Here is a 23579-nt window from a genome sequence, read left to right on the forward strand (position 1 = left end):
TCTCTGGTCATTCCATGAGGGGGGGCCAGGGATATCAAAGTCAGAACAGGTACCAGGCTGAGCACCATCCCTCTCTTTCGATTGCAGGGCCATTTGGGAGAAGATCTCGAAGCGTGCAAGTGCACAGCTCATTGCAAGAAACCAAGACCAAATTCTTGCTCTTCCAAGATGAGGTCTCCAGGGACTGTCAGCTCCGGCTGCACCATCCTGAATCACTACAGGAATGCAGCTTCAACTCCTCCTGGCCTTTGGTGATGATCGTCCATGGGTGGTCGGTAGGAAGAGCTGCACTGCCCGGCCTTTTCCTCTTCATTTTACCTTGACTTTTTACTTCCTAGTGTGGATTTTGAATTCAGGACTTCATATTTGCTAGGCAAGCTTGAGCCACACCTATACTTTGGGCCTTTTTTAGTTTTAGTCATTTTTCAGATGAGGGTATTCAATTTTTATCTTCTCCTGGCCAGCCTCAGGCCTCAATTTTCCTACTTCTATCTCTTGAGTAGATGGGATCACAGGTGTGAACCACCACACCCAGCTTGACAGTTAAGAGGAAGTCTCAAGCTGGTGGCTCATATCTCAACCTTAGTTGCTCAGGAGGCTAAGATCTGAGGATCCCTGCTCAAAGCCAGTCTGAGCAGGAAAGTTCTTGAGACTCTTATCTCCAATTAAATATGAAAATGCTGGAAGGGGTGGCTCAAGTGATAGAGCACCAGCCTTGAGTGAAAAAGTTAAGAGATAGTATCTGGGCCTAAGTTAAGCCCTAGTACTGGCACAGGAATGAAAGAATGGAAGAAAGAAGAAAGGAAGAGGGAAGGAAGGGGGGAAGGAAGGAGGAAAGGAAGGAGGGAAGGAAGGGGGAAGGAAGGAAGGAAGGAAAGAAAGAAAGTAAAGGAAGGAAGGAAGAGAGAAAAGGAGAGAGGGGGAGGGAGATGAGGAGGGAGGGTAGAAAGAAGAAAGAAGGAAGAAAGAAAAGAAAATGAAAGTTAAGACATTTGTCAGAACCTGGAGCTATTTTTGGTTTGTGAATTCTGGAACTAGAGATGGGCCTGGTCCTTAGTGGGTGAGGCCAGGATGCTGCTGACTCCAGCCCCACACTTAGAGCTCTCCCAGCCCAGATGGTTGAGGACTTGGGGCAAATGATACAGCATGTTGCAAAAGCTAGAGGAGGAAGAAGGGTATCCAGGAAGAACTGAAACTAGCCCCATACGCCCAGTGCCCTCTTGGAGATGCTAATGGCCTGTGTGGCCTGCCCTCAGGTGGATGGCCTGTTGGAGAACTGGATCTGGCAGATGGCGGCCGCACTGAAATCTGAGCTGGCCCAACCAGTGAACGTGGTGCTGGTGAACTGGCTCACCCTAGCTCATAACCATTATACCACTGCCGTTCACAACACCCGCCTTGTGGGCCAGGAGATAGCGGCTCTTCTCAGGTGGCTAGAGGTAAGCCCTGGCTCCAAGAGCACCCCAGATAGGATGCCTCTCCCGCATGCTCAGATGCCTTCCATGACCCCCAGTTGGTGGGCCAACCTTCTCCCTGCTCATTCGTTTGAACATCCAAAAGGATCTAACCACATCCTCCAACGTTTCACACACACACACACACACACACACACACACACACATCCATAGATGATCACTGCCCCTTGGGCACCAATTTTAGGTGAAGACACCTCTTCCCCATAGGCAAGAAGCTCTCCCTCCCCCAAGAAAAGGCAAGCCAGCTCCCAAGGGGCAGAGCAAATGAGGTGAGAAATCAGCCTCAAATGTGCAACATCAATAAATATGACAGCTCATTTGTGAGAGTCTCTCAAATCCCAGGGAAGATTCCAGAACTCGCAGAGACACCTTCCCCCCTCCCCCCCCCCCCCATCTAAACCAGCTTCCTTTCTCACTGTCCTTGCTGCTGTCTTCCAGGAAGCTGTGGAGTTTTCTCGAAGCAAGGTTCACCTCATTGGGTACAGCCTGGGTGCCCACGTCTCAGGATTTGCAGGCAGATACATCGGAGGAAAGCACAAAATTGGGAGGATTACAGGTAACCATGGCCGGAGATCTCACCAGCTGTGAACCCCACAACCTCTTAGGGAGTCAGGTAAACACCTGCGTTTCCCCAAAAGTCAAGTCTCCTTATTGAGAGACCTCACTTTTCCAATGTGCAAAAACATGGTGGGAAAGTCAACTGCCTCCAACACCATCACTGTATTCAATTATGGCCAATTATGGCTTGCATTCTGTTGATAGGCCTTGTAGGTGTGTGCCAAATAGTGCCAAGTGCACTTTCTGCTCACTCATGTTGCAATAAAATGAGGTTTGGTTTGGTTTTGGTTGTGTGTGTCTGTGTGTGTGCCAGTCCTGAGACTTGAACTCAGGGCCTGAGTGCCATCCCTTAGCTTTTCACTCTAAGCTAGCATTCTACCACTTGAGCTATAGCTCTACTTCCAGCTTCTTGCTAGTTAATTGGAGATAAAAGTCTAATGAATTTGTCTGCCCAAGCTGGCTTTAGACTGTGGTCCTCAGATCTCAGCTTCCTCAGTGGCTAGAATCATAGTCATGAGCCATGAGTGCCTGCTTGAAAGTTTTATTTTCATGTAAAGTTAAAGTAAAAGGAGCATAATGGCAGACACGAAAACCAAGTCCATTTGTCATTATGAAAATGCATTTTCTCACTGTCTCTTGGTCTTGCTAGTACCAAGAAGCCTGAAACTGCTTTAACATGGGTTCTCCTTCTGTTTTGGAGGCGAGGGGTGGGTTGGGTTGGTTGTGGGGCTTGAACTCTGGGTCTGGACACTGTCCCTCAGCTCTTTAACTCAAGGCAAGCACTTTATCACTTGAGCCACAGCGCCACTTCTGGCTTTTTCTGCTTATGGGGTGCTGAGGAATCGAACCCAGGCCCTCATGCTCGTGAAGCAAGCACTCTACCTCTGAGCCACCTTCCCAGCTCCCCTGGACCCTCCCTTTTTATGGTATTCCACAGAGGGTAGTCCTGCCTCTCATTGAGAAACAGACTGGGTCAGAAATTAGCAAGTTGGCCTCAGGCCTGAGCCCCAGGCCTTTGGCCACATCTGGCATGACTAGCCAGGGGTTAATAAGATAAGATTATCATTTCATTAACCCGGAGAAAAAAGGAATGGGGAGTGGGGGGGGGGAGGGGGAGATACATCAAGGCTGTGGGCGGGGCTAGAGGACAAGTAAGCTCTCTTGGAAGCTCGCTGTCCATCAATCCTTCTCCCCATCCCCAGTAGAAGTGGTAGCCAGGGCACCAATGGGTCCACCAAAGACAACAGGGGAAGGAAGATGAGGGAAATCCTTGAGTGCATAAACATGACTCAAGTCAGCATGGGATTGCTGTTTGTCTCAGTCAGACACATCTGTCCCTTGTTTGGCCCAGTGCTTTGGGCAGCCAGACCCGCTCACATTTTCGCCCTAGAACAGTGGTATCCTAAGGCTGTGTTGGACCTTGCAACACAAGGACATTCATGTAGGAGACAAGTCAGCTTTGTTTAGGGAAATTATTGACAGCCTATGGTCAGACGAATTCTTCCTTTGCTGGATGGGCTAGATAACTCCATCTCATACAAGAACACATTGGGGTTTGTGTTTGTTTTGTTTTAAGCAAATAGATACTTGTGAAAGTAGCTTGAGAGAAACTTGAAGTTGGTTATATTAAATAACCCAGCCTCTACTTTTTTTCTTTTCTTTTTTTTTCCAGCCTGCCTCGACTTTTGTGTGCCAGTACTGAGGTTTGAACTCAAGGTGTACTGTCTCTTAGTGTCTTTGCTCCAGTGTTTCTGCCGCTTGAACCACAGCTCCACTTCCAGCTTTTTGGTGATTCATTGGAAATAAGAGTTGCTTTTTTTCTCTTTTCCCTCTTTTGTGCTGGTCATGGAGCTAGAACTCAGGATGCTGTTCCTGATCTTCGTGGCTCAAGGCTAACACTCTACCATTTGAGCAATACCTCCATATCCAGATTTATTTATTTATTTATTTTGCTGGTTAATTGTAGATGAGTCTCAAGGCCTCTTCCTGCCTGGGCTGACTTCAAACCATAATCCTCAGATGTCAGCCTCCTGAGTAGCTAGGCAGACAGGTGTGAACTACTGGTACCTGGCACACGCATCTCTCTTTAACCTTATTTCTTACCTCTGTTTCATCTCTGCAAACATCTTTCCCCTAAATAAATGCTTAGCTGATGTCTGATTCTCAAAATAAATATATAACTATATATATGTATTTATGTGTATATATATAATGTATTATATATATAATATATATATATATTATATATATGTAATGGTAAGACTTTCTGGAAGGTTCTACCCTAGCATTCTCTACTTCCTGTTAGCTCCCCAAGGAGGAATAACATCAAACCACTAAGGTTCCCATTTCTCCTCCCTCCTGCCCCCACCCCCACCCCTATAACCTTGGCCTTGCTCTCCCTTCAGGGTTGGATGCCGCAGGCCCTTTGTTTGAGAAAGCCTCCCCGCGAGATCGCCTCTCTCCGGACGATGCTGACTTCGTCGACGCCATTCACACCTTTACGCAGGAGTACATGGGTCTGAGAGTGGGCATCGAACAGCCCATCGGCCATTATGATTTCTACCCCAATGGGGGCTCCTTCCAGCCTGGCTGCCACATCCTGGAAGTCTACAAACACATCGCCCTGCACGGCTTAAAGGGTGAGCAAGAGGGCTAGCCCGCTTCCCTGGGCTGCCTTCGGCCCAGTGGAAGCCACTGGCATCTATCTGCCATGGGGCCTGGGAGAACGTAGCCAAGGTTGGACCAGAGGCACGTTCAGCAATGCCTCTCAGAGAGTGGGCTTGTGATCCCCGGAAAACCCCTCTTGATACTAAGATCCCCCCAAGACAGAGGAAGAGCTCCGTCAGGATCTGCCCTCTCTCTCTCTTCCCTGGCTTTGCCCAGGCAAAGTCACATCAGAGGGACTGGCCCTCCTATCTGCTGGTAGTTAGTCCTGTTTCTCTAGAAGTTTCCTCATTCAGGGGTTTCCTCTTCACTGAGCCATAGAGACATCATCTGTCTGACTAGGCCATCCCTTCCTGATTTCTGGTTTGACAAGAATGGAACTCAAGAAGTCTGTCCAACCAGGCAGGATGGGACTGAATTCTTCCAGAACAAAGTTTAGCTGTCCTTCCATTTAGCTGAGGGCTGAAATGGATGTGCTATGATCTGGTTTGGGAATCCCATTTGTTTCTCAGATTCCCCAAACCCAGACATGAACATACAGCTCAGGATTGAAGAACCAAACATCACACCAGACACCAGTGTCTCACGCCTGTAATCCCAGCTACTCGGGATGCTGAGATTTGAGGATCACAGTTCAAAGCCAGCCCGGGCAGCAAAAGTCCATGAGACTCTTATCTCCAATTGACCACCAAAAAGCTGGAAATGGAGCTGTGGCTGAAGTGGTAGAGCACTAGCCTTGAGCCCTGAGTTCAAGGACTCACACACACACACACACACACACACACAGAACACGTAGCAGCCACCACACTGACCACAGGCCTTCTGCATTTCCCCTGATTTTCAAAACCTCACCCTGTCAGAAACATCCGCAGTCACTGCAAGCCAGCTGTAGGCGCTCAGCCCCACCCCTGTACACCACCTCTCACACCCATCACCCAAAAGCTCCCCCCACCCCCATCATGAGCTCTTTGGGGTACTTACGTCACCCCTCTTACCTCTCCAATATCAGAGCGACCTTCACGCTCCACATCATGCCATTTTGGCCCGACTCCCAGCCTTCTGCCTGCCCAGGCCTGACAGCCTTCTGGGAACACCCCCCCCCCCCATCCCCTACCCCTGCCCGGCTTCCTCTTTTATCATGGCTTACACCTCTCTTGGGTCACCCCAACCCCCCTCAGCTCCGATCACCCACAGTTCCCAACTGACCACCCAGCCTCCCTTCCAGATCTCCACAGACCCCCGGGGTGGGGTTGGTGAGTGATCTCTCTCTCAGACACGTGTCTGAGATCCGTGCTGAACTGCAGAATGCAACTGTAAGTGTTTCCATTTCAGGGAAAAGAGTGGGTGGGGGATCTTGAGTTCTTCACCCCTGTGTTTAAGGTGCTTCCCCAGGCTGGGGTATGGGGGGGAGGGGGGCTCTTCCAGTCACACACAGGAAGATGGGGTCAGGCCTGGAATGGGTGAGTCAACAGTAGGAGACAAGAAACTACGAGCTGACCAGACTGCTCTTGGCAGTTAGCTGTAAAACATTCAAGAGAGTTGGGTGTGGTGGCTTGAGCCTGTAAACCTACTTACTCAGGAGGCAGAGATCAGAGAATCCTAATTCAAGGCCAGCCTAGGCAAAATAAAGATTTGGGAGACTCCATCTCAAGCAATGTCTGGGTATGGCAGCACACTCCTATTAACTGGGCTGGGAAGGTGGCTCAGTGGTAGAGCGCTTGCCTCGCATGCATGAGGCTCTGGGTTCGATTCCTCAGCACCACATACACAGAAGTTGAGCAAGTTGAGCTGAAGAGCTGAGGGACAGCACCCAGGCTCCAAGTTCCAGATCCACAACTGACACAAAAAGAAAGACAAAAGAAAAACACTCCATGAGACTAATGTTAAAAGTTAGAGAGTATTGGTTTTTTGTTATTGTAAACGTGAGATACAGAGGGTTTACAGTTACGTAAGTCCGGCAGTGAGTACATTTCTTTTTGGACAATGTCACCCTTCCCTCACTCTGCCAGTTTTTCCCTCCCATCCCCACTCACAGTCGTAGAGTTCATTTTCAACATCGCGTCTAGTAAGTGTCACTGTTAGCTTTGTTCACCCTTTGTCCCTCTATTTCTATACCCCTGCTACCCGCCCAAAGACAGATAAAGGAACAAACAAGACAGAAAGGAAAGAAAGCAAAAACAGCAGCAAAGAAAGAAATCTCTTGTTTCCATTTCCTGGAGTTCATTTCAGAGTTGGTTTTTTGTTTGTTTGTTTTTTGGTTTGTTTTTGTTTTTGCTGGTCCTCTGTCCCTGAGCCTGTCTGTGCTCAAGGCTAGCGCTCTACCCTTGAGCCACAGCACCATTTCTAGCTTTTTCTGAGTAGTTATTGGAGATAAGAGTCTCATGGACTTTCTTGCCCAGGCTGGCTTCAAACTATGATCCTCAGATCTCAGCCTCCTGAGTAGCTAGGATTACAGGCGTGAGCCACCTGTGCCCAGCTTCGAGTATTTTTTTTTTTAGGGTTAAAAAAAAGCCACACTAGGGCTGGGCACTGGGGGCTCACACCTATAATCCTAGCTACTAAGGAGGCTAATATCTGAGGTTCACGGTTCAAAGCCAGCCTGGGCAGGAAAGTCTGTGAGACTCTTATCTCCAATAAACTACCAGAAACCCAGAAGTGGCACTGTGGCTCAAGTGGTAGAGCACTAGCCTTGAGCTAAAGAGCTGAGGGACATTGTTCAGGCCCAGAGTTCAAGCTCCACAACACTCCCCCTGCAAAATAATATTAATAATAATAATAATAATCACACTAGAAAGCCCAGATGCTGGTGGCTCACACCTGTAATCCTAGCTACTCAGGAGCCTGAAATCTGAGGATCATGGTTCAAAGCCAGCCTGGGCAGGAAAGTCTGTGAGACATTTGTTTCCAAGGAACTGGAAATGGAGGTGTGGTTCAAGTGGTAGAGCACCACTCCTGAGTGAAAAAGCCAAAGGAGAGATTGAGGTCCTGAGTTCAAGCCCCAGTAGTCTCTCTCTCTCTCTCTCTCTCTCTCTCTCTCTCTCTCTCTCTCATACACACACACATACACACAGAGTTATTTGTTGACCCACCTTAGACTAAAATCTGCCCTCCATAGTCATGGGAAGCTTAATTACAATGTGGTCTTTTGTTATATATAATTTTAAGTTTCCTGTGCCTTTCCCATGGCTCATGGCTAACTGCTGTCCATCAATGACATTTCGTTCCTATGGAAACACCTCTCCCACCCCACCCCCACCCCAGAGGGATCACTGCCCCCATCGGGGGAGAAGGGGGACAAACCTTAGCCATTTCTCCTGTCCCAAGCACGCTCGTGTACTGTGGCTGCTAACCTGCTGTGTAGCCATAAGCAAAAGGACCTTTGAGTGGAGGCCACTTGGGGTTCAGGGACAATGATGTCTTTTCTTAATCTTGTGTTCTAGCCATCCCACAGACCTTAAAATGTGCCCACGAGAGGTCGGTGCACCTGTTCATCGATTCCTTGAGGCACAAGGACCAGCAGAGCATAGGCTACCAGTGCACAGACATGGACCGCTTCAACCAGGGCCTGTGTCTCAGCTGTAAGAAGGGCCAATGTAACAGGCTGGGCTACTACATCCGCCAGGACAGGCCCAGAAGGAGCAGGAAGCTTTTCCTCATCACCCGAGCTCAGTCTCCCTTCAAAGGTAAGTACAGAAGAACCAGCTAACATCTCTCTTGGAGTCTGGGGGGGGGGGGGGGGGGAGGTTCCAAAGCAACACAGGCTCCAAGCAGCCAAAGTCCTGCCTTATCTCCTTTCCTAACTATGTGCTACCTGGTTGCCAAGGGCTGGAGAAGAATCTTTGCTAGCTTTTGGAATGATCAGTCTTGGGATGCCCTCTCTGTATTCATTTTCCTGGTCCTCTAGAGTGTTAGATGCAGAAGACCTTCCCCTCCCCCCCTCCAACTCATTGTCTCCAAACTAGAACCCAGCTCTTTTCCTCTCAGTCCACCCTGAGGTTTGAATCTGGGGAATCTTAAATCAAGTGAAGCTCAAGTGCTAGATCACCAGATGGGCACTGGTGGCTCACACCTGTAATCCTAGCTACCCAGGAGGCTAAAATCTGAGGATCATGGTTCAAAGCCAGCCCGGGGCAGGAAAGTCCTGTGATTCTTATCTCCTGTTAACCACCAGAAAACCAGAAGTGCAGCTGTGGCTCAAAGTGGTAGAGCACTTGCCTTGAGTGCAAAAGCTCAGGGATAGCACCCAGGCCATGAGTTCAAGACCCAGGACCAACTGGGGGGAAAAAAAGCCAAGAGAGAGCACAAGGCTGTGAGTTCAAGCCCCAATATCACCCTCATTTCCCCCCACCGACCAACTGAACACAAAGAAGAACGAAGAATTCAGTTCTTCACACTAGCTTGGATCAAAGCCAGCCTGGGCAGGAAAGTGTGTGAGATTCTTGTCTCCAATGAACTACCAAAAAGCTGGAGATGGAGGTGTGGCTCAAGTGGTAGAGCACCATCCCTAAGTGAAAATACCAAAGGAGAGCACGAGGCCCAAATATGTGGTGGGCGCCTACCAAAAGCAGAGAAATAAAAACAGCACCATCCCTGCCCAAAACAAAACAAAGCAAAACCCCCTATTGGTGGGTGTGGCTGTAGGAAACCTTTCATCTTAGCCACATAACGATGCCATGATCATCTGTGGTATAAGCCCCAAACCTCTGTCTGGCCACCACTGACATTTTGATGAATACGTGTAGCTTCTTAAAATAGAGGACTTTGCCCAGCCTTGGTGGGCAGTGAAGGCCCAGTGGGAATTTTTCAAAGACATGTAATTGGGTCCCCTATTTTAGCGCAGGATTGGGTTTAGCAAGATAAATATCGCCTCTCCATTTGTAGCTTCACAGAAGATGACTAGCTTCGCTCCCTCTTGGCTGACTCCCAAGACAGTGCTCCAAAAACCATCAAGGGATCTATTTTCTACTCCTGTACCCCCAGAACTTGGTAAACACAAACTGTGGCGAGACAGAACGGAGGCGCCCCGTTTTCATTTGTTTTACTCCCCAGAGGAAGCCTTCCAAACTTGAGGGCCATTTGGAAACAAGAAAAGAGGGAAACTGGTTAGTATTAAGTCACGCCTAGATCAATGTCATCATCAGGGTAGCTGGATGAGGTAACTGGGTGTGTGTTGGGGGGGGGGAGGTGTTGTTGAGTGGTACTTATAGGCACTTTTCCCAGGCTCCATGATGGATGTGTTGTCATAGCAACTGGGAGAGACAGAGACAGAAAGAGAAAGGTGAAAGTGGGAGCCCATATTTTCTGGTAAAGGTATTGAGATCCACTGAGGCTGAAGCACCATCCCAAGGAGTGGCCGTGCAGGTGTTCTTGGCAGATGGCCCAAGTGTCTAAACCCTCGCTGTTTGGATTTGTGGCCTACAAAGTACAGGATCCTGTCCCCCCCCCCCCCCCCCCATGATCTTGGCTCTGGTTGACTTCCGGCTGTTGTGTGATCCTGTCCCTCTTCTGAACTCTTTTCCATTCTCACTTCCTCTTCCTGGCTCTCTGCTTCTTCTAGGGTTCCCCTTACCTGAACTTGATCCCCAAGCCCTGGGGCTTGCCACACCCAAGAACTCGATTCTGTTGCTCCCTCCAGCTAACCAGAGCACACTGCCCCTCTATACGATGAGGCCACTGGATTGGTTGTCATTTAGGAAACTCACCTATCTTTGGCTTTCTGAAGGTTTTCACTGGCTTCCAGGGAAAGTTCCAGAAAAACCCATGAGAAGCTTAAGATGGGAATAAAAGAGTATTGAGAACCTTGGCTTTGCTGCCCAACTACCTATGAAACCTTGACCCCGGTGGCAAAAACTAAATAGAGCACGTGGCTCATGAGTGTGTAATCCTAGCTACTCAAGAGGCTACGGTGTGTAGATTGTGGTTCAAAGCCAGCCCAGAAGGATACACCTCGAGACTCTTCAAATTAACCAGAAGTGGTTAATGTCTGGCTAATTCAAATTCGCCAGAAGTGGAAGTGTGGTTCAAGTGGTAGAATAACCAGCCTTCAGTGAAAAAGTTATGAGAGAGTGCTCAGGCTCTGAGTTCAAGTCAGGCTATCTCAGACTATGAAGGCCACACGTAAATGGGCGGTACTGTTAGACCTGAGGGTGATCTCTAGGATAATCACAGAAGATGCTGACCACCCCCTGCTCTTTCCCTCACCTCCACCTGCTCTGGGTTAACACATCCAGCCCCCAATACTGGCTGCCTCTCATCCATCCATTGCAATACTCAAACCACAGCAGGTACTCTGGGTCATGAACTTGAGTTTCCCGGAAGTTAGAAGCACTTGCACTCAAAACCCAGACTTAGGAAGACTCCAGGGATACCATTTCCTTTATCTTCATGGCAGAAAAATCCACACCCAGAGGGAGAGAAAAAAATATGTATGTATGTATGTATGTATATTTGCAATGAAGAAGAAGGTCATAAGATCTCCCAAAGCCATTAACTTATAAGTCACAGAGAAAGAGAGAGAGAGAAAAAAGAACAAGGCAGTCTCTTTTCATAAATTCCCACAGTGGCTGAATGGTACAAAGACATGGAATATTTTTCTTTATTAAATAGCACCGATCAGGTCCTTGCAGAATTTGAATCCAGGATTCCCCCCACCCCACCCCATCCCCATTTCTGCTGAGGATGGAGACTCCTGCTCTTATTCTGGGTCAATGGATTCTTTCGTGCCTTTCATCTTTTAAGATCTAAAATCATTTCTCCTGCCAGAACTCCAGCGAGCATGCAGCTACAGGATCAAAAGAATTCTCCCCCCCCCACCCCCATATCCTAATTAAACACATCATAAGGTAAAAGCGAGAGACATCACACGCTCTCCGCCTTAATCTTTGTAATAGCATCATTGCCGGAGACGCGGGTTTTTTGGTTTTGGTTGGTTTTGTTTTTTTTTTTTTTAAGGGAAAAAATGCTCACACAGATCAAAATAAGAGGAGACAATCGGTTCTTAATACCGAAGGCCTTTTCATGTTGAAAAATTAAATTTTAGTTTGAGATTCCCCCCACGTGACTGCATTAGCAGCTTAGTCTGCTTCCTGCGTGGACCTGGGTTTTCTTGGTTTGGTTTGGTTTGTTGTTGTTTTTTGTCAGTCATGGGGCTCAAATTCAGGGCCTGGGCACTGTCCCCAAGCTCTTTCGCTCAAGGCTAGTACTCTACCACTTTGAGCCACAGCACCACCCATCTGGTTTTCTGGGGTTAATTGGAGATAAGAGTCTCATAGACTTTCCTGCCTGGGCTGGCTCTGAACTGTGATCTTTAGATCTCAGCCTTCTGAGTAGCTAGGATTACAGCTGTGAGCCACCAGTGCCCGGCTTTTTTGTTTTGTTTTGTTTTAATGAAACACTCCTGGTTAATTAAGGTGGCACTTTGGCCACCACATAGCCTCCACTCTGCCCATCTGCTTCTCTGAACACCCAGGGTGCAAATGGCTCAGCCTCTCCAGAGCCCACACCATTTCTTTGCAGGTTGCAATGCCTATTCAAGTCTCATCCCATTGTGGCTCCTAAGGGGCCAGGCAATACTCTCTTCTCACTGTGCAAACTAAAGGTCTTGCTGTCATCCCAGCTGACTTAGAATGGTGGAACCACAGCCATGTCAGACAAGGAAATCCACTTCCTCCTCCTCTTTGTCCTCTACCACTTAGGAAAAGGGAAGACACAGGTAGCTCATACCTGTAATCCTAGCTAATCAGGAAGCTAAGATCTGAGGATTGCAGTTTGAAGCCAACCCGGGCAGGAAAGTCTATGAGACTCTCACCTCCAATGAATCAGTGAAAAGCCAGAAATGGAGGTATGGTTCAAGTGATAGAGGCTAACCTTGAGCACAAAAGGTCAGGGACACTGCCCAGGCCCTGAGTTCAAGCCCCAGGACTGGTGAAAGCAAGAAAGGAGGAAAGGAAGGAAGGAAGGAGAGGAAGGAAGGAGGAAGGAGAGGAAGGAGGGGAGAGAAGGAAAGGAAGAAGAAGGGAAGACAAATGGACATCTCTAACATAGAGAAAACATTCATCCCCTGAACAATGCTAGTCATTCAGGAGACACAGGAGGGAGAGAGAGAGGGAAGAAGGAAGAGAGGGAGGGAGGGAGGCAGGGAGGGAGGGAGGGAAGAAAGCCCCAGCCATAAGGAGAAACAAGGATAGATGTCCCAGCATCAGGAGGTACTTTGTCATTGGTTTCTTTGGAAGCAGGTTTGATTGCACCTTTTATTTTTCAATTTGTTTACTCTTTCCTTTTGCCAATATTGAAGCTTAAACTTGGGGCCTCTCACTTGCTAGATGGGTTTTTCTACCACATGAGCCACACACCCCAGCTCTTTTCTACTTTATTTTCCAAATAAGGTCTCTCACGTTTGCCCAAGTTGATCCTCAGACCAGGTTTCTCTTACCTCTTGCCTCCCAAGAAGCTGAGATTATAGCCATGAGCCACTCTACTCAACTCCTGACCAAAAGTTTCTTTTTAAGACCATATGTTTGCCATTCCTTTCAAAGGGTATACCCAGCTTGCAAATATCAGAGTGGCCTGGGTGGGATCTTTTGCAATCGGGTACCTGGTTCAACTTCTGTTCCATTTTTTACTAATCAGGGTAACTATAGGCCTATAAATCTCAACTTCCGTGTCTGTAATTTACTAAGACCATTGGCACCATATTAACCTAGTTCTCGGCAGAAAACAGGGCCCCACGGAGCCTGGTTGAGTGGAAGAGAGGGAGTGGGACTCTTTGCAGGGGTGAGGAGAAGCAACCCCAATGGGCTGATTTGTGTGTGTGTGTCTGTCTGTCTGTACCCCAAATCTAAGGGCAGGAGGGAGGATCAGAGAAAGACAGCAGTCCAGGGAAAAGCAGCCAAGCCAGGAGGAGAGGCTGCTGTTAATCATGGGGGCCTAGCTCCTCTCCTCTGCCCTGATCTGCTTGTACCTCACTAGTGGCCAAACCCAACCAGAAACCAGGGATTGTGGGAGATGCAACCCAAGAAGTTGTGAGAAGATCAGCCCAAGGGATTGTGGGAGATGCAGCTCTACTGAGCTGGGCAGAGCAGGGCAGAGAGTGGATGGAATGGCAGCCATAGACGTAGCCAAGAGGAGACTGGCCAACCTGTTGCCATCCCCGCATTTTATTAGGAAGAGCAATGGGGAGGTGCCTAAAGCACTTAATATACAATGTCATGCAGAGCAGGAAAGGTGTTTGTATCCTTCTTCCTAGTGATAATGAGGGTCTAATGTGGTGTGTCCTGTCCTATGGAGTGCTCCGTAGGGTGCCTAATGGCACCATGGAGACTGGGACTTGTGCAAACATGATCCTTCATCAAGACTGCTTTCAGGACCTAGCACATGGACAGCGACATGAGACAAGGCAGAGGCTGCAGGTCATCTGAGCTATGGTTGACACCCAGGTGCAAGCTCCTTCCAGGTCAAGACACTGCTCAGAGCCTCCACTCCCACTCAGCTTTCTTGCTCACAGCTGGTGTTCTACCACTTAAGTCATGCCTCCAGATAAGCTTTTATTTCTTTGTGGGGCTTGAACTCAGGACCTGGGCACTGTCCCTGAGCTTTTTGGCTCAAGGCTTGTGCTCTACACTTCACTTGAGCCACAGTTTCACTTCTAGCTTTTTAGTGGCTAATTGGAGATAAGGGTCACATGGACTCTCCTGCCCAGGCTGGCTTTGAACCTCAATCCTCAGATCTCAACCTCCCCTTAGTAGCTAGAGTTCTAAGCAGAATCCTCTTACTTTCTTTTTAAATGATTTTCAAAGGCCTTGCTTTTTCCAGTAAGAGCCTAATTAAAATACATAGTTGTTTTTTTTTTTTTTTTAAAGAAAGCATGGATCTTGTAGAAAAGCATAAAGAACAAAATTGCCTCTCTGTGTCTCCAGGGTTACTATTTCTGAGAATTCTGTGAATTCTCCTCCCTACATTTGTGCCTCCTGTTAGATATACAATTTCATATAGGCTGGGAAAGCTTTTTTTTAAGTCTCACTTCTAAGCATTGGAGTATTTCCAAAAACCTTGTCTAATGGCTTCTTGGGAGTGAAGCATGTGGTTGGGAGTATGAAGTCAGGATCAGCTGACTAACATCTGATTGCCTTTCTTTACCAGTAAGCCACAGGACATAGATCCAGTGACTTGATGTGGGCCTTGCTTCTTTGCAGAGTGGTAGAGGAAGGAAAATCAAGGAGCATCTAATGAAGTGTGCACAGAGAAATGAGCTAACCGAGTGAAGCAATAAGCTTGAAATCTATGACTTAGTCAAGCATGAAATGGTAGTTATCCAAATTATAATCATTAGCCGAGCAGGGTAGTGTCCCTCTATAGTCCCAGCTACTTAAAGAGACTGGAGTATGGGAATCATTTGAGCACTCAGGGTTTCTAAAACAACCCAGGCAACTTAGTGAGATCCTTCTAAATTAATCTTGATTACTCCATAAACATTTTCTATGGCTGAATAATGTTCCTAGTTTGTTTTTTTCTTACTAATTGCTATGACATTTTAAAAAAATTGAAATCTCTTTTCACATTTTAACTTCTTTAGTCCCAGTATAAAGTGTTATAAAGATGAAATTCCAGAGCTAGGATGTCTGGCCTTGCATTGGCCATGCTATTTACAACCAGCTGTGTGGTCCTCAAAAAAGTCCCCTCCCACCAGGCAGGCACAGTGGCTCATGCCTGTAATCACAGCTTTTGAAGAGGCAGAGATCAGGAGGATTGCGGTTTGAGGCTAACCCGGGAAAAAAAATGTTAGCTGGAGCCTAAAGCAAAAAAGGTCTGGGGGCATAGCTCAAGCGGTAGAATGCTTGATTAGCAAGTTGCAAGGCTCTGAATTCAAACTCAGTTTAGCACTGCCACATGAACAACAATGCTGGGCACTGGTAACTCATGCCTGTATCCTAGGAACTCAAGAGACTGAGATCTGGGGATCGTGGTTCAAAGCCAGCCCAGGCAAGAAAGTCTCCAGGAGATGAGTCTCACGGACTTTTCCTGCCCGGCTGGCTTTGAACCGTGATCCTCAGATCTCAGCCCCCTGAGTAGCTAGGATTACAGGCGTGAGCCACTGGGACCCAGCCCCAGGAGATTCTTAATCTCCAGTTAACCACCAGAAAATTGGGAATTTGGAGCTGTAGCTAAAAGTGGCAGAGTGCCAGCCTTGAGCAAAAAGAGCTCAGGGTCAGTGCCCAGGCTCTGAGTTCAAGCCCTAATACTGGCAAAAAGAAAAAGAAAAAATTTTTTTAAATTAATTAATTTTTAAATTAATTCAGAGAGAATATTTTCAAAAAATTAAAGCCTGTGTGCACTCTCTCTCTCTCTCTCTCTCTCTAGTTAATCACTACCAATTCAAGATCCAATTCATCAATGAAATTGGGAAACCAATAGAACCAAGCTTGAGCATGTCACTACTTGGAACGAAAGGAGAGAAGCATAACATCCGGGTCACCCTGTGAGTACATCCGGGTCATCCTGTGGTTGGTGACAGCAGGCTTCTTTCTCTTACGGGCTCTGGGTGGATTCTACTTCAGGCCACACAGGACCATTCTTCCTGGCTGATGGAAGCCCTGGCCCCTTGGGACCCTCTTCAGGCTTCTGGGGTCATAGATGCCCCCCCCCAGGTTGGTGGCATGTGTTGTATAGAGAGTAATGTCAGAGATGGCATCACCAGAGTTGGCCATACAGAAAGGAGATCAGGCAGGAAGATGCTGTGAGGGCAGAGCAGATACCCACAAGGCCCCTGGGCATCTTTCTAGTAAGTTCTGGAAACCATGATTCAGGGGGGAAAAACAACAACTGGTATTTTTTATCAGCCTCTAGTGCCAGCCTTCCAATCTGTCTTCCCCTGTACGTACATGTCCACAACACAGCAGACTCCCCAGCTTTGCCAGCTAGAAAATGCATATGAACTGGGCCAGCTACTCAGGAGGCAGAGATCAGGAGGATCGTGGTTCAAGGCCAGCCTGGGCCAAAAGTTAGCCAGCCTGCATTTCAACCAACAAGCTAGGCATGGTGATACATATTTATAATTTCAGCTGCACAGGAAGTGTGAGTAATAAGATCAAGGCTAACCCCAGACAAAAACAGGACCTTATCTGAAAAATAGAGCAAGAAAGGGCTGGAGTTCCCCCGTAGGGTACTCACAGCTGAGCAGGTGGATAACCATCCCCAGGAGGGTAGCACTGGATGGTGGGCCTGGGCATCATCTAGCTGTTCTCTCAATGCTGTGATACTATAAGGTCTTGAAGATGACTGAGCAAAACTTTAACAGTACCTCAAGTCTGTAGATGTCATATTCTAAATTGGTGCAGCCTTATTCTAGGTGACTTTTTATCTAATACCTTTGTGCATTGCTGCTTTACTAGACGTTTCTACTTATTTATATGGTGGGGAGAAGTACTACTAGGGAGAGGTGTGTGTGTGTGTGTGTGTGTGTGTGTGTCTGAACTAGTCAGAGAGAGAGACTATCTAAAAGAATTGCCTAAACTCCACTGTCTCCTGTTTGGGGTGGGCAGATACTTTTTTCTAGAAGCAATGAAGAAATAGCCATGCTAATGAAGTCAACTAGATCCATGCTAGCGATAAGTCTCAGGTATATATTTTTATATATGCTAACACAGAAAATAATATGGTTTCCCAATTCTATTAACCAGGGAAACGTGTGTGTGTGTGTGTGTGTGTGTGTGTGTGTGTGTGTGTGTGTGTGTGTGTGCACGCCCTAGTCCTAGGGCTTGAACTCAGGGTCTAGGCACCGTCTTTGAGATTTTTTTAAATGATTATTATTCAAGGCTGGCACCCTACCATTTGAACCACAGCTCCACTTCTAGCTTTTTGGTGATGGATGGAGTCTCACAAACTTTCCTGCTCTGGCTGGCTTAAGACCACGATCCTCAGATCTCAGCCTCCTAAGTAAATAAGATGACAGACCTGAGCCAGATGACAGACCTGAGCCACAGCTCCCCGCCAGGAAACCCTTCTTAACCTGCTGCCTCCCACCATCTCCATTACTAGTTTTTCAACACCTGTTTGGGAAATGAGACCTCCCCTAAACAAAGAACAACCCCATCCCAAGTCAGCCGGGCCTCAACTAAACCCATCCCAGTGCCACAGTGAAGAGGGCTCACTGTCTGCTTCTTCCATGTGTTCAAGGGGCGAACGCATCATCAGCAACAAAACCTATAGCTTCCTCACCACTGTGGACTTGGATATCGGCGAGCTGAGCGTGATCAAAGTCAAGTGGGAAACCAGGGCAGTGTGGGCCCATGTCTGGAACACAATGCAAACCATTATTCCCTGGGGCCCAGCCTCCCACAACCTGGGCCTCATTCTGAAGACCATCCGAGCCAAGGACGGGGACACCCAACGAAGGTGAGCCACAGCGATTCCTGCTCACACGAAGCATAGGAAGAAAACATCACTGTGCTTCAAAGATCCAGTATAGAGTTGGGCTCCCGGTGGCTCACGCCTGTCATCCTAGCTACTCAGGAGGCTGAGACCTGAGGGTTGTTGTCCGAAGCCCATCTAGGCAGAAAAGCCCACGAGACTCGTATCTGCAATTAAGGAGGGGGAAAAAAAACCTGTAAGTGGAGTTGTGTGGCTCAAGTGGTAGAACACCAGCCTTGAGTGAAAAAGCTAAAGGACATTGCTTGAGGTCAGTACTGGGAAAGGAAGAAGAAAGGAAGACAGGCAGGCAGGCAGGAAGGCAGGCAGGAAGGCAGGAAGGCAGGAAAGCAGGCAGGCAGGCAGGAAGGAAGGAAGGAAGGAAGGAAGGAAGGGAGAGAGGAAAGGAAGAAAGGAAAGAAGACATGAGGGAGGGAAGGAGGGAGGGAAAGAGAAGGAGGGAGGAGGGAGGGAGGGAAGGAGGGAGGAAGGAAGGAAAGAGAGAAAGAGAAAGAAAGAAAGAAAGAAAGAAAGAAAGAAAGAAAGAAAGAAAGAAAGAAAGAAAGAAAGAAAGAAAGACAGGAAGGAAGGAAGGAAGAGAAAGAGAGAGAGAAAGAAAAAGAGAAAGAGGGAAGGAAGGAAGGAAGGAAGAAAGAAAGAGAAAGAGATAAGAAAGAGAGAGAAAGAAAGAAGGAAGGAAAGAAGGAAGGAAGGAAGGAAGGGAAAGGAAAGAAAGAAAGAGAAAGAGGGATGGAGGGAGGGAAGAAGGGAGAGACTCATGTCCACAGACGCTAGCAATGAGGATGACCAGGTTGGAGGATGGAGTGGAGAGATGGAGGTACTCCTACACATTTCCAACAGCGTGGAGAGATGCTCAATATTTTGCCATGGCAACCATGCTTTTCTGTAGCTCTGTCTTCTCCATTCTTTGCTTTCCCCCAAGGCCTTCCCTGTCTGGCCCTTTTGTATTCAGGAAATTCACCTCTCCTCTCCCATCTTTCTCCACCAGGAAATCCATTCGTCCCTTTGGCTTCTCTCAGCTGGGATGGGATGTGGGGTGCTTCTAATCTCTGCACCTCACACCTCCCTCAGCCCTGGGTGTTCCTGCCCAGAGCCAGCCCATGGTAGACTTACGTTCTTTGACCTTATACGAACACCGGCTGAGATTTTGATCTCCCAGGGATGCCAAATCCTGGCAACTGCTAAGCGCCCAGTGTGCAGTCTTCCAGCAGGTTTTTCTTGATCAAGCTGAGAAACATCAAAACTGTTTCACTCTTCTTACATCTTCTCTTCTTCTCCCATGACTTCTGCCCTCCTGGCAATCAAGACTAACTACTGCTTCTGAGCCAGGTCTCTCTCTGAGTTCTTAGCTAGAGAGCAGTTTGTCAGCATGGGTGACAATTCTTTTTTGTTGTTGTTGGTGGTGGTCATGGGGCTTGAACTCTGGGCCTAGCCACTGTCCCTCAGCTCTTCAGTTCAAGGCGAACATTCTACCACTTGAGCCACAGTGCCGCTTCTGGTTTTCTGAGTGGTTTATTGGAGATAAGAGGCTCATGGAATTTCCTGACCAGGCTGGCTTTGAACTGCAATCCTCAAATCTCAGCCTCCTGAGTAGCTAGGATTACAGGCATGAGCCACCAACATCTGGTTTTGGGTGACAATTCTGTGGGTATGATCTAGCAAGGTGACAAGATACAAAACCCTGCTTGCCAGACTTATGCACTAGCTGAGGGCCTGAAGAAGGAAGAGGAGAGGGAAGAGACTGGTATCCTGTAGAGGAGACTAAACAAAGTGTTTCCAAACATCTTTCCCTAGCCTTCCCAGTTACCCTTGCGAGTGGCCCTTGGCAGTCATACAGCTCAGGGTCATTGCCAATGGTTGATAGCCCACAGCTTCCTCACCTTTGATTCACTGGCCATTTGTTTCCATGTCCCATTTCTCCCAGCTCCTTCCGCCATCAGTCCTGGCCTCACTAGCAGACTTGCAGGCTAAGCATCAAATGCTAGATGCATCCGGTCCTTCCTCGGCTGGGAGAGGTGCTTCTTAAAGTGGGGTGGGAAAGCCAGGCATCAGTGCTTTACACCTGTAATCCTAGCTACTCAGAAGGCTGAGATCTGAGAATCATAGTTTAGAGGCAGCCCAGGCAGGAAAGTCTGTGAGACTCTTATCTCTAGCTAGTGAAAAGTGGAACTGTGGCCCAATTAGTAGAGCACTAGCCTTGAGCAAAAAAGGTAACAAACAGTGTCCTGGCCCTGAGTTTGAACCTTAATAGCAGCGTGTGTTCACATGTGCGCATGCGTGTGTGCACACACACACACACACACACACACACACAATCTATAATGCTGTCACTGGTCGCCATTAGTTTCAACAGAATTTTTAAAAATGATTATGATCTAGGATTGGTTGAAAGTGTAAAGGAATGGACATTCTCAAGAACTATTAACAATGCATATCCTAGAAGCTTCCAAGGAAATCTCATTCAACTAAACCTTAGTGAGGTATCTATCATGTCAACGAATATAGAAGTGAACAGAACAAGCCCTTAGCTCATGGAACTTACGTTATTGAAATTTTAATTATGGAAAGAATTGTACTTTATGATAGTTTATAAAATACTTTGATCCAGAATCTTATTTTAGACATCTATAGGTTATTTCTGGGTTATTTATCCATGTGCTCCAAAAGTATGCACAAAGGATATGAGCATAGAAAATGTTTGTCGCAGTATTATTCCCAAACTGTACAGAGAACCTAGTGTCTATCAACAGGAAAATGCTAAATGCCCTGCGGTACTTCCAAACAATGGAATATTGTACTACAGGTAATGAAAAATAAATAGATTTATATGTACTGATATGAAAAGGTGTTTGAAAACACTATTGGTAACAATGGAAAACGTCAGAACAGTCAGAGTAACTGAGTATGGTGGCTCATGTCTGTAGTCTCAAGCTATTACAGGTTGCATCTATCTATGTATCTATCATCTATCTGTCACCTACCTATTTATCCATCCATTATCTATCCATTCCTCTACTCATTATCTACCTATTAATCAATCATCTATCTATCATCTACCTAGCTATTCATTCCTCTATCCATTATCTACCTATTAATCAATGGTCTATCATCTACCTTTCTATCAATCCATTACCTATTTATCTATATATCTATTCATCTATCCATCCATTATCTACCATCACTATATATCTTATTCATCCACTCATTATCTGTCTCCTATCAATCTATCATACAGAGATGATCATATAGATGCCAGAGATACAAAGATAGAATACAGATAGCAGATAGAATTGAAGTTAATATCAAATGACATCCTCAGACCAAGTGAACACTCAAAATCCATGTCCAGGACTCCACCAACACAAGGAAACAGAGTCACAGGGCTGAACGAGGCAAAGGCAGCCGACAGTGGCCTCCTGCCTAGACCCTTTAACAATAGCTGTGCACATGTCCAACTAAGGAGAGCTGGGCCAGTAAGCCTGCCTGGCAGGGAAGAGTTGAGCCCTGGAGTTCTGATGTAGGGAAAACGCCACTCTCATGCTGGAGTCTCTGTTACACCCTGTAAAGGAGAAGGAAGGATGAAGGCCTCCAGGGCTTTCAACGATTATAGAACTGAAATCATTCAGGCACGGTCCTATTCTCAAGTATAGTTTTCAAGCTGGGTGCTGGTGGCTTATGTCTATAATCTTAACTAATCAGGAGGCTGAGATCGGAGGATCACAGTTCAAAGCCAGCCTGGGCAGGAAAGTCCATGGAACTCTTATCTCCAAGTAACCAACAGAAAGCTGGAAATGGAGCTGTGGCTTAAAGTGGTAGAATGCTAGCCTTGAGCACAAAAGCTCAAGGATAGCACCCATGCCCTGAGTTCAAGTCCCACAACCTATGGAAGGAAAAAAAAAAAAAGGAAGAATTGTTTTCACTAACTTAGGTTTTATTTTTCTCTGAAGTTCTAAAAGATATTTTCAAACATAAGAATTTAATGCAAAAAACACATCACATGATCAAATACTGTAAGTAGTATTTGGTAAAGGAAGGATCGTTTCCATAAGCTGCCTGTAAAACTTAATGCCGTGTTTGTTTTATGTTGTCTATTCAGAATGACATTTTGCTCAGAAAATACCAGTGATCTACAGCTCCACCCAAACCAGGAGAAAGTCTTCATGAAATGTGAAGTAAAATCGAAAAAATTGAAGCGAAAGAGCAGAAGACCTTAGGGAGACCCTCTACAAAGAATAAATGAATCTTTCCAGGCGCTCAGTGGCTCACTGTAATCCTAGCTACTCAGGAGGTTGAAATCTGAGGATCATGGTTTGAAGCCAACCCAGGCAGGAAAGTCCATAGACTCTTATCTCCAATCAACCACCAAAAATGCTGGAAGTGGAGCTATGGCTCAAGTGGTACAGTGTTAGCCTTGAGCAAAAAAGCCAAGGTTTCAAGATTCTGAGTTCCAGCGCCAGGACTGGCACTAAAATAAAATAATTTTATTTCTCACCAGCAGTGATTGTCTTACTTAGAAACCAAAATTACATGAAGAATCTTCCATAAATTTAAATGAAGTTTAAACTTAAAGAGGGGGTATCTTTCATTGACATAAACTAAGCTTTCAAAATTGCATTAAATAGCTATATTCAAGTAATAGTAAAATTAGAAGTTTCCCAATTTTATCTCTGATTAAAAGTTAATATATGCAAATAAGTACAAATGTAAGAGCCATCTTAGATCTGTTATTCTAATTTACAGCATTTTCCAATTAAGTCCATTTGCCCACACTTCCTTCATTCTGACAAGTTTTTGAAGCATGTTAAAAAAAATCTCTATTTTGTAACTCACATTTCAATAAAGAAAAACTCTAATGAATCACTAATTGTGTGTGCCAAAGCATACACCTTTCAAGACGACACTGATTGCCAAAAGAAAAAAATTCAATTTAAATGAATATGCAAATCACACAATTATTTCATGGCCCCAAACAGAAGCAGAGTTCTAAACTACAGTGAAAACAGAAAATGCTGGAAAGTTGATTATTAATTGAATAAATGCAATTCTACTCTTGCTAATGGTTGAAACAAAGCTAATGAAAACTTCAGAATATCTCAATGAATCTGCCACAGATTGAATATTAGTGCTCCCCAGATTTCTTTTGTTGAAGCCTGTGTGCCTATTAAGTTGGAGCTTTTGGGAAGTGACTGGTCATGAAAAGTAGAGTCTTGATGATGCACTTAATCCCCTATTGGGGGTCAAAGACACTGGCCTCATCAATTTCACAGCATGGTGCTGGCATGGAACCATTTTCCATAGTCCATTTTGTAAATCAGTCAACTAACACAATGTGCTGTTTTATAGTCAACTTTGTGTATGTGTGTGTGCGCACGCACACACACATGCATGCACACACACATGCACATTATGGTACTGCAACTTGAACTCAGGACCAGGCACTTGCTTGCTCCTGCCTGGAGC

At 46.5% G+C, this 23579-nt stretch overlaps 1 protein-coding gene across 1 annotated transcript; it reads left to right on the plus strand.

Annotated features, from left to right (window-relative positions):
• The first annotated feature begins 239 nt into the window (after positions 1-239).
• On the plus strand, positions 240-22424 carry Lipc (lipase C, hepatic type). Its single transcript, XM_042687539.1, has 8 exons — positions 240-275; positions 1257-1439; positions 1914-2031; positions 4439-4672; positions 8138-8380; positions 16053-16170; positions 17868-18086; positions 22216-22424. The coding sequence occupies exons 1-8, from the start codon at positions 255-257 to the stop codon at positions 22331-22333; spliced, it is 1254 nt and encodes a 417-aa protein (XP_042543473.1). The 5' UTR covers positions 240-254; the 3' UTR covers positions 22334-22424.
• The last annotated feature ends 1155 nt before the right edge of the window (positions 22425-23579 follow it).

The sequence above is a fragment of the Dipodomys spectabilis genome, unplaced genomic scaffold (genome assembly GCF_019054845.1).
Source record: "Dipodomys spectabilis isolate Male_0828 unplaced genomic scaffold, ASM1905484v1 ptg000108l, whole genome shotgun sequence".
In the NCBI taxonomy this organism is placed as follows: Eukaryota; Metazoa; Chordata; class Mammalia; order Rodentia; family Heteromyidae; genus Dipodomys; species Dipodomys spectabilis.

Coding starts and splice junctions, on each gene's coding strand:
- Lipc (XM_042687539.1), top strand. CDS start 255: ATGATCGTCCATGGGTGGTCG. Junction 276..1,256: donor TGATCGTCCATGGGTGGTCG/GTAGGAAGAGCT, acceptor GCCTGCCCTCAG/GTGGATGGCCTGTTGGAGAA. Junction 8,381..16,052: donor AGCTCAGTCTCCCTTCAAAG/GTAAGTACAGAA, acceptor CTCTCTCTCTAG/TTAATCACTACCAATTCAAG.